Raw genomic sequence first — 11,305 nt, forward strand, 5'->3', positions numbered from 1 at the left:
ATTTGCAAAAATAAAGTTTTATTAGATCAAAAGCATCAGGTTACATGAACAATATAACATAATTACTAATATTCATTTCAGTTGGATCACACTGAAAATACCTCTAAAATATATTATAAAGAGGTTTTAATTTTAATATTTTAAAACAGCTTACTTTAGTTTATTGTAATTAATATATATTATATTGGTATAGTACACCACTTCGCTATCTTTTATTTTCCATCTAGGTGAAAAACCATACATATGTGGTATTTGTGGGAAAAGTTTTATTTCCTCAGGAGAGCTCAACAAACACTTTCGATCCCATACAGGTCTGTGTTTAGGGAGAATGTATTATTTTTTGTTCTCTCTAATTTGTTTTTATGTAAACCTTGACTTTTAAGCCATTATGGACTATATAATATATAGTTGTACTTTTCAGTAATATTTTAATGCATAAATATCACCTTTTCATTTGCTTACCTTTTTAGTTGTTTGAAGTGTCAAATAAATTTGGTCGAGAATTGTGTAGATTTTCTAAGAGGTATGCCAGATAATAGTTTTTTAAGTGATTTGGATTTAATTGCACATAGATACCAATAAATGAAAAGGAATCAGTAATAAGATAATATTTTCTTATTAAACAGTGTTCAGCAAGTTTTAGGAATAAATTTTAATATTGGCATGTTTATTGTAAAAGGTAGTAAGTTGTTATTGTAAATGGTATGAAGAAAATATTAAATGTAAAAAAAGTATTAAAGGGAAAGGCCACTTTGAAAATGTGCTGTTCTTTTTCTTTTTAAAAATTACCCCTCATAATTTCTGTCTAGAATAGTGTGAACACCTAGGAAACATTTAATAAATTTGTTGTCAACTTAAAGCATCAGACAGTTCTTATTTCAAGAGAATTACAATTTTGTAGCATTTTATTCTGTCAGGTTTTTAAAGGATTTTCTAATTTGTAAACTACTTGAGAACAGAAACCATAATTATGCTTTTTCCCTCCACTCTATCTCTTAGCCAAGGTCTGGTATTTAATTGCACTCACTAAATGTCTGATAGAAATAAAAGAGTTTTTTTTGTTTTAGTTTAAAATTTCTGTTAATGAAAATGCTCAATTTTCCCTAAAATGGGGATGCTTTACTTTACATAAAGAGGTGCCTATGTGTATAGAAGTTTTTATTTCACTATATTAGAACCAGGTGATTAAAATGGTAATTTGAAACTAAATTTAAACAGTGTAGTAATGTTTGCCTTGTGTTCATGAGCATTGATATTTTTGTCTTAGCTTAGCTTCTAAAATATTGAGGTTTTAAGCTTTTAACTTATTTTTCAGGAGAAAGACCGTTTATCTGCGAATTATGTGGAAATTCTTACACGGATATTAAAAATTTAAAGAAGCACAAAACAAAAGTTCATTCTGGTAAAGGCTTATGTTTTAAAAATTTGGTGCTCTCATTATTGATTATAACAGCTTAGATTTTTTTAACTTAGATACATATGAGAAAAGTAGCTTTATAATTTGTACATAAGTTCACTCTGAATTTCTTTCCATATTGATCTTCTAATAAATAATATTTAACTATTTTCTCCATTTAAAAATCTGATTTATGAACAGTTTCAAAAAGAAGGCATATATAAGTAAACGATGTACCACATTCCCTTTACCAGAGTCTGGTTGTCTAGAGTTTACTGTAGTTATATGAAGAGAGGTCCATCATGAACACAAATCCAGATATACAGATGTATGTGGAAATAAGGAAATGGAAAGCCCCAGACTACTATACTACTAATATATAAAAATAAGAGAGCCAGAGTACAACATTTTAAGTGTATTGCTTAAAATTAATTCCGTGAAAAAGTTTCACTGTGCTTACCATTTTCTTCTGTCATGATTAGAAACAAAACAAAACACCAAGCTTCTTCGGTGTATAGAAATGCTAGTGAATCTTTGATAGGAAACATAAATATAAGGATTTAATTAGTAACATCTGAAGACTGCAATGAGTCATTAATTCCACAAAAATTTATTAAGTACTTCTAATGTACACAATACTTCAGGGTATATGAAGTTGAACAAGGCGTAGTCTAACCTTCAAAGAACTTGCAATCTGGTGTGGGAGACCAGAAATCTAAATCAGTATGATTACAAGACAAAATGTAGGCTGTAATAGAGACACTGAGTGCTGAAGAAGAGATAAATTACCTCTGAGGTATTGGAAAGACCTAATCCTGGGGAACTTGCAGGTCAGAGAAGAATTAAGAGATTAGAAATGGGAAAGGAAGCGTTCATTTCAGGCAACATTGTAGAGAGAATCACTGGGACAGGAAATTGGAAGCCATATTCTTGATTGAACTGAAGAGTATTCTGCAAGAACTGAGTAACTGAGTTATATTTTTATACAAGGAAATACACAGTTTTGTCTAACAATAATAGTGAGATTGTAATCATGTCAATACTTTGGATTGTCAGGAGCATGGTAAAGCTGGTGGAAAATTTGAAGGCAAATTGTATCTTTAGTCAGTATGATAACTATTCACTTGAGTAGAGCAGAATTTCCTACCTCTGGAAACATATGAAAGTGCCTTACCTCTGAACTTGAATTTACAGACTAGTATGAACAACTTGTTAATACAGTCAGTGAACAAATACTGTAGAGTATTTATTATATATATTGCTCTCTTAGGTACTTTAGTTGAGGATTCAAAGAATACCTAAGTTGTTAAATAGTGATAAGAGAAACTAGAGGCCTGGGCCCTCAGCCTGGCCTGCGCCCTTGCCCTTTAGCAGTCCGGGAGCCCTCGGGGTGTCCCATGCAAGGAGCGGGCTCCCTAAGCCACAGTCAGGCATCCTTAGCTCCGCTGCTGTGCTCACCAGCCTTCAGCTCAACTTGTGGCTGAGCGGCGCTCCTCCTGTGGGATCGCATTGACCACCAGGGGGCAGCTCCTACATTGAGCATCTGCCCCCCTGGTGATCAGTGCACTTCATAGCAACCGGTCGTTCCACAATTCGGTCGATTTGCATAATACCCTTTTATTATAAAGGATAGCATGTCACAAGGCTGTATATGAAACACTGACAAATGAGTAGTAAAATAGGTCAGAAGCAACTCAGCCAGGACTAGAATAATTAAGTTCACTTTTATTAAACTTTTAAAAAAATATATTTCCTTATTGATTTCAGAGAGGAAAGGAGAGGGAGAGATAGAAACATCAATGATGAGAGAGAATCATTGGTCAGCTGCCTCCTGCATGCCCCCTACCTGGGCTTGTGCCCTTGCCAGAATCGAACCCGCAGGCCTATGCTCTGTCCACTGAGCCAAACTGGCTAGGGCAAGTAAGTTCATTTTTATTGGTGAGTTGATGTTTGAACCTAGTCTCGAAGCCTGTGTTGAACTTGTATAGATAATGAGGGATATTCAACAAAAGAGAAGTAGCCTGAGTAAAGGTGTGGTGGTTGGAATGCAAGTTCTGGGAATGGTAAGGGTTTTGTTTTGTCTTTAAAGATTGTATAATTTTTTTCCCCTTCTGTTTTAGGGGCAGATAAAATTCTAGATACTAGTATAGAGGATCATCCGTTAAGTGAACAAGATTCCATACAAAAAAGCCCTTTATCAGAAACTTTGGATGTGAAGCCTTCTGATATGACTTTGCCACTAGCCCTTCCACTTGGGACTGAGGACCCCCACATGCTTCTGCCTGTCACAGATAATCAGTCTCTGACATCAGATACATTGTTGAGGTCAACTGTGAATGGGTATTCAGAACCACAATTGATTTTTTTACAACAATTATACTGACTTTGTGAGGATTATGGAATTGCTAAAACATCTCTGGTAGTAAACTTAAACATCTCTGGTAAGGTGCGTATATTCATCTTAAACTACCATTCATTTGAGTTGTGGCCATTATTCATTCACTGAAGTAAAGGCACCTGATGCTATATCTCATAACTGCAATGCTTGTTTTGAGTTTTGGCTTTTATGTCAGTAGCACTATTTTGGGTGGTTAAGTTTCCTTTTCTTTTAGAGCTGCCTAAATTCCATTTTTATTTTGCATTTTAGACTTGCTTTTCATTTATTGAAGTGGAATCTGTCAGTTTATATGATTTAGTTTTCACCTATGGGATTTAAAATTTTTCTTCCCCTCAAAATTTAAGTAAAATCCATGATGGTATGAGCACAAGAGCATTGCTGTTACTAAGCTCCATAGGCCAATACATAAACTATGAGGGAAAAAATAAAATTTCATATTTCTGCCTAAGAAAATTTAGATACTGAATAAGAATTGTGCTACTTCTCTATTAATATATTCCATTGGAGATAACTTTTTTAATGAAACAAAAGGAAGTATTTCTCTTGAAAGCTGGAAAAACTGTATATAAATTCTTGTTTATTTTAGAACTCAGTATTCTGGAGAAAACCAATGGTCAGTACTTTTGATTTGAGTTACCTGAGATTACATTTTCAAAATAAATTTAAATAGCTATTTGGTATTTTTACTTTGTTACAAGACAGTTTCAAAATTTGATTCAGGTTATGTTTTAATAGGTTTCTAGATTATTGAAGATGAGGGAAATATACTGAGTTTTTAAAATTTTTAATAAGTTTCTCTTATACCTGTTGTGCACTTTTAAAATAGAAAATTCTAAAAAGAATTTTCTAAATATAAACAATGCATACTATAAATCACTTGGTTTCTGAATCTATATTACATAGATTTAAGAAATTTAACTTCAATTATAAGTAAACACGAGTGATCAGAAAGCCAGTTTATTAAACATTTTATATTTGAGTGTTCTATAAGTTTTGAGTTTAAAATTTTATAATAAACCACAACATTTGCTGGTGGTTTGTAGCTGCACAGTAGCCCCTTTCCTTCCTAATGAACATAGAAAATCAGTATTATTCTGATATTTGCTACCACTCTTTCCCATTCTACTTTTCCCACATATTGATTTATTTTATTGCCTGATCTTTGAACATTATCAGTCAGTTCCTATACCGCTAATCGAACACCTTGGTGACATTATATTTTATTTCTGCCATACATTAGTTGTGGCTTGCTTTGGTTTTAAACTACACCTATAATAAAGTTAATGTGTTTTCTATTGGTATTGATTCTTTAATTGTATTTCCTTTGGGGTCTTGGTCATAGGAACCAACTAGAGTACATAATAAAACTACTTCATTGTTGTGAACTGTAAAAATCGTCACCATTTCACAGCACACTCAGCATTTTTACAGTAAATTACCACCAGTAGGATTGACTTAACTGAATTGAGTTTGAAATATGCCTTATATTTCCATCAAACATAGTATTTAATTATTTATCTAAGAAATCTAGTTATGCATGTGTATTAACGTAATATACTGGGCTTAAATACAATTTACAGAGTTATAAAATGTTCAACTAATCTATTCTGGCTTAAATTCAATAGGAATTTATTGGAATGTGAAGATTTTAAAGAAAATTAAAAGACTCAGCCTCTTTAAGAAGTCTGCTGAAATGGAGAGGTTATATTTAATTCATATCTTCATTAATTCAAGCTTCTAATGAACAAAATTTCTTTTTAAAAGCACTACAATGATGTCATAATTCTATGAGGGCAGTAGTTACCAAATTTCCTCTAATATGATCGTTAGCACTTTGCCTTTGCATAGATTAGCCTTCAGATTTATTATTTTTAGTATTATTGGATTGGAGTGGTTATAGTTGATTTACTGTGCTTTTTTTTTTTTTTTTAATCACATCTGCCTTTTAAATAATTTTATTTTAAATTGAATTGGCTTGATGCTCTTCCAGAATTGACAGGTAAAGAAAGATTGAAAACTGAATTTCCTGTCTTGTCATTCTTCTCATGCCATCCTATTCTTTATCATAATATACATATATTTTAGCTGTATTTGCTATCATTCTGATAATCAAATGTGTCGTTTTAGTTAAGTTCATCTTTAAATATGTATATCATAATGCAGTGTTTTGAGAAAGATCTGTTTTTAATTATTTAAGTATTACTAAGTTTTTAAAAAAGTGTTTAGGATGCTGAAGATCTTATTGGGAAACAAATTATTTTTTAAGTTTTGTTTTATGTTTGTATGAGACTTTCCCTACTGTATTGTTAGAGGTTAGACTTTTTAAAAAGAAAACATAGATTATATATAAAGGACTTTTTGCTGTTTTTAAATAATACTTGTTTTATGTTTAATTTCATAGGATTTTGATAGACAAATTCTAGAAAATAGTTTTATTATTTTTTTCAAAAAGGGTTCTATCAGTTCTAATGCAATAATAGTTTATACCATTTTTCTATATGTTTTAATTCTACAGAAATTGTGCAAATGAGTAGTTGAAATGTGCTCATATAAAGGCAATATACATGTATTCATGTTTTTAAATATCCAAAAATAATAGTTCTAACATTTGATGCATATCAGAAACATTTATAGAATAATGATACCCAAGCCCCACCTCACCTTATGCCTACTGAATCAAACAATCTTTGGAACATATCTGTGCTTGCAAAGCCTCAGAGTTTATCTTAATGTATACTACACATTGAGAACTATTATCCTAAATATTTTTAATGTCCTTCCTTTAGGAAGCATTTATAAATGAAGCTCTTGATATAACTTTCCATCTTTTACTTAGAGATTTTGAGTCTGTAGAACTTAGCTAGAAATACCACCAAGTAAAAAGAAATTATATTTTAATGCAATACCTGTAAATTCTACATTTTTACTCATTATTTATGAACTATATTGAGATTTACTTATGGAGCATTAATTTCTTTTTTAAAAATATTTTTATTTATTTCGGAGAGGAAGGAAGAGGGAGAGAGAGAGAGAAACATCAATGATGAGAATCCTCAAATCAACTGCCCCCTGCGCACGAGTGCACACACACATACCCCACCGGGGATTGAGCCCAAAACCCAGGCATGTGCCCCGACTGGGAATCAAACTGCGACCTGGTTCATAGGTTGATGCTCAACCACTGAACCACACACTGGCTGTGTGTAGCATTAATTTCTTGAGACAATAATATGGTTTACTCTTCTGTCTTCTGCAGTCCCTGCCCCCTTTCATTCAAGAGAGATTTGGTGTATTTAAGGAATTAAATACTTATATAAATTATCATACAGAAATATGATATTCAATTTCAAGAAGAATGGACATTCAAGAGAGATTTGGTGTATTTAAGGAATTAAATACTTATATAAATTATCATACAGAAATATGATATTCAATTTCAAGAAGAATGGACTAAAATAAACCCGTGGTTGTGAACAGATATTTGGATTAAAATATTTGGCTAGTATTTCGAATGCTGGAAAATTAACGAAATTGTTACGGGGGAGTTCCTCATCCCCACCTGTTGCTCATGAGAATGGAATTCTTGCGATATCCTGAGAAAAAGAATTTTCTGAGACTCACATGGGAGGATGAAATATTGTAGAAAGCTTTATTTCTGTGGAATTACATCCATGAGTTTCCACGGTCCCATTTCCCTTTGTCCCTTCAAGGAAGAAGTGTAGCTGTGGCTTCAGGAGGGCTAGCATAAAAGCCAGTATCCAGAGTCTCTGTTCCATATTAGGGCATAGTCCAATCTTGCATCAGGCTAGTTTAGTTTGTATTCCCAGCTGCAGCCCATCAGTCTATTTTATGTGGGGTCAGCATGGCCATGGGCCATGTGTCTATGGACGGAATACAGGCAGGTGCAAAATCAAAGAGTCAAGAGAGTCAAATGAGTGAACTCCTTTGGGGGTTTATGTATCCCCCAAATTTTCATGGGCGCAATTGGCTCCACCTCTTATAGCCAATGATTTCTGTTCCCGGATTTGATTGACAAGTATCTACCCTTGGTCACCCTAACTTCACTGCATATGTGTCCATCCTCCCTTTTGTGTATTCCCTTTCCCCAGTAACCTACAGGGGATGGGCCAGTGGTTCCCTGGGGAGTGTGAAATTGTAGCTTCCTGGTGATGCTACCCAGGTGACATGCCTATAATGTCTGGCCTCCCTTTTGTTTTTCTATTAATAACTAGCTAATGACAATGTATCAAAATCAGAATATATAAAGCTACAAAGATAAATAAGGTAAATTCCACCCTTAAGTTTACAGTCAAATGGGAAAGACAAGCCTGAATATAACTAGCAATAAAATAAGTCAGAATGTCGAGTACTGCAGGGGAGGAAAGCAAGAAAGGAAATGTTGAGCAGTCAGAGGGAGTTGAATGGACAAAGAAAGGGCTGTTGCTCCCCTAGTTCTGAAAACAAGAAGAGATGGCTGATGGGAGCCCTTTGCACGCAGCTGGCTGAGATAGGCAGAATGGAGAGAAAGTATGAAATGGGAATGAGATAGAAGTCCAACATGTCCAGCTCTATACCTATAACATCTTTTTTTGTTATACCATCTTTTTTATTGTTAATCCTCATACTAGGATATTTTTTCCATTGAAATTTAGAGACAATGGAAGGGAGGGGGAGAGACAAAAAGGAACATTGATTGGTTACCTCCTGCACGCACCCCAACCGAGGCTGGGGATCCAGCCTGCAACCAAAGTGCACACCCTTAACTGGAATCAAACCCAAGACCCTTCAGTCTGCGGACCAGTCCTCTAACCACTGAGCGAAACCGGCTAGGCTTAGCTGTACCTATACTATCTTACTTGCAATAGTCCTCTACCCTTAGCCTATGCAGAAGGAATGGGATTGGGTAGCCTGGTTTATAATCCATGTTCTTACACATGAAAACCACAGTTGACTGCTGAAGGGCAGGGGTTAGACAGCCACATTTGTAACATGATTCCATACCATGACCACAGCTGATTGAAAACCTTACCAGCGAGAAACAATTCTTAGGCCAGACTGAGCTAGTTAGGTTCTTTTAAAAAATACATGTTTTTATTGATTTTAGAGGGAGAGAAAGGGAGAGAGATAGACAGAAATATTGATGAGAAAGACATTGATTGGCTGCCTCCTGTGTGTTCTTCCTTCCCCTCTGCACACACAGTGAGGATCAAGCCCACAACCCAGGCATGTTCCCTGACTGGGAATCAAATTGGAGGACCTCTTGGTTCATGGGTTGGTGCTTAACGACTGAGTCACACCAGCCAGTCTACTTAGGTTCAGTATATTTTTATTGATTTCAGAGAGGAAGGATAAGGGAGAGAGAGGTAGAAATGTCAATGATGAGAGAGAATCATTGGCTGCCTCCTGCACGCCCCCTACGGGGGATCAAGCCCTAAACCCAGGCATATGTGCTGACTGGGATTTGAACCGTGACCTCCTGGTTCAGAGGCTCAGCCTTTGGCTGGGCAGGCTAGTTAGGTTCTTTCTCATAAACTTGAACTATGAAATTCTGAGACCATTACGTACACATGTAAATAAAAAGGTCATTTATAACTGGCCCATGGTCGGTGAAGCAAGCCAAAAGAAACTGAATAAGCAGAGAAAGCTGATTTGTAGAGCAAAAGCAAGGGGATGAAATTGGTTTGCAGAACCAACTGAGGCCCTGTGAGAGAGGAGTGGACTGGGTTTCTAGCTTTTCAGGTCCATTCCTGGGACACAACTATGCTTCATTTTCTTATCCTTGATTTCAGTGATTTTTGCCTGATATATCTTTAGTAAACCCCCTTTTTCTTTCAAAATTTTAAGTACATTTTTATTGATTTCAGAGAGAGGGAAAGAGAAACATCAATGATGAGAGAGAAGCATTGATCGGCTGCCTCCTGCATGCTCCCTACTGGGGATCAAGACCACAACCTGGGCATGTGCCGTGACAGGGAATGGAATCGTGTGACCTCATGGTTCATAGGTTGATGGGGAACCAGTGAGCAGCACCAGCTGGGCATAATTCCCCTTTTTCTTAAACAGGCTTGAGTCAGTTTCAGTTCCTTGCAGTTAGACAGCTTAAGACACCTACCTATGTTTTGATCCTTAGTGACTGGGGTGGTGATGCCAAGAACATATATGAAAGAGAAAACTCTTATTGTGGATATACTGAGTTTGACTGGAGGTGAGATATCCACGTGAAACTGTCTAGTAGTAGTTGGAAATGGGGCCTGAAACCCAGGAGAGGTAAAACTGGAGAGAGAGATCTTGTAGCATACGACTAATAATTATTGTGATAGAAGTGATTAAGGCAGCTCTGGGAGATGGTACAGAAGAACAAAAGATGAGGACAAAATATTGGGAAAATGCATTTAAAGAATGAGCCAAGGACAAAAGGAGATGGAAAGTAGTAACAAAAAGAAAAAAAAAAAATGGTGGTTCAAGCTGGTCACATGGTAAAGAGAAATTAAAGAGGATGTCAGTCTAAAACAATGTTAGGTAGGGTAATTGGGAGTAGAAGCCAGGTGGATGTAGTTTGAGTAGTAGATAAGACATAATGAATACTATTTAGTTTGAAAAGCAGTGTGTGTGGCACAGACAATATCATTATTTTACCAGATATCTAAAATATAAATCACTTGGTTCCTTTTTTATTTCACATTTTAAACATTGTAAAATAAGCATAATATAATTTGCAGCACTGTAATACAAGGCTGTATCTGAGTTGGATCTTTCAAAGGTTGCTAGGAGGAAAATGGAAGGAAACTCTAGACACATATATGGTTGCAGATTTACTCATTACAGTTCACATGTGCAGAGGAAGTGGAGTTTTCCTATAGAACTTCCATGTCCTCCTTCCTCTTGAGCTCCCACCAGTGGGAAGTCTGGAAAAAAATAATTTTTAGTCTTAACCCCTTTAAAATTTAGCCTTATAAAGGGGATATATAATTTATAATATCTTAAAGTAATGCTTAAACTCATGGAATATTGCGGTCTTATTTCTGCTCTTTGTTTCTCTTAAATGGGATCCAGATATATGGAGGAGGGAGCTTTATATGACACAGTGACATCAAGGAAGTCAGCTCTTCCATTCTCTGAGCATCTTGCTGGCCTCTGGTGCCCTGAGCAACAGCTTGTAAATTGTGTGATCAGGTTTTCCTGAGCCTAGTCGGAGCCTCAGTAGTTCTTGGCTGCACTGACCTCACCTAGGTTTTCTTAGGTATGGAGAACTCTGAGGCTTCTGCAATTCTCAAGCAGTCTGCTTGCAGGTTTACCTCACTGTGGGCTCCAGGTAAACCCACTTGCTTCCCAATCAGCTACCTTCTGAGTCTCCTCTTGGGAGAATGTGGGAACTTAGTGGGACATCTCCATAGCACACAAGAACAGGAAGAGGCCTGGAAAAGCATTAGTGCTAAGGTTTACTTGACTGTGTCCTAGTCTTAGAGGCTGTCTTTCCAGAATGCTGTAGACTAAATCTATTGCCCAGCATA

At 35.7% G+C, this 11,305-nt stretch overlaps 1 protein-coding gene across 18 annotated transcripts in view; it reads left to right on the forward strand.

Annotated features, from left to right (window-relative positions):
• Positions 1–11,305, forward strand: part of MYNN (myoneurin) — a 36,868-nt gene that overhangs the window by 11,746 nt on the left and 13,817 nt on the right. For 7 of the 18 annotated variants that reach the window (XR_008555523.1, XR_008555524.1, XR_008555522.1 and 4 more), the window contains exons 6-8: positions 228–311; positions 1,316–1,402; positions 3,517–3,842. Coding sequence is in view for 6 of the 18 variants with exons in the window: in XM_054713713.1 (XP_054569688.1) it covers positions 228–311; positions 1,316–1,402; positions 3,517–3,779 (434 nt within the window). In the remaining 12 variants the exon portion in view is untranslated. Of the gene's footprint in view, positions 1–227; positions 312–1,315; positions 1,403–3,516; positions 5,090–5,419; positions 5,499–11,305 lie in introns of those variants that run through there. The other 11 variants (XR_008555529.1, XR_008555530.1, XR_008555532.1 and 8 more) reach the window with 8 other exon arrangements.

Source organism: Eptesicus fuscus, chromosome 3 (assembly GCF_027574615.1).
Source record: "Eptesicus fuscus isolate TK198812 chromosome 3, DD_ASM_mEF_20220401, whole genome shotgun sequence".
Classification (NCBI taxonomy): Eukaryota; Metazoa; Chordata; class Mammalia; order Chiroptera; family Vespertilionidae; genus Eptesicus; species Eptesicus fuscus.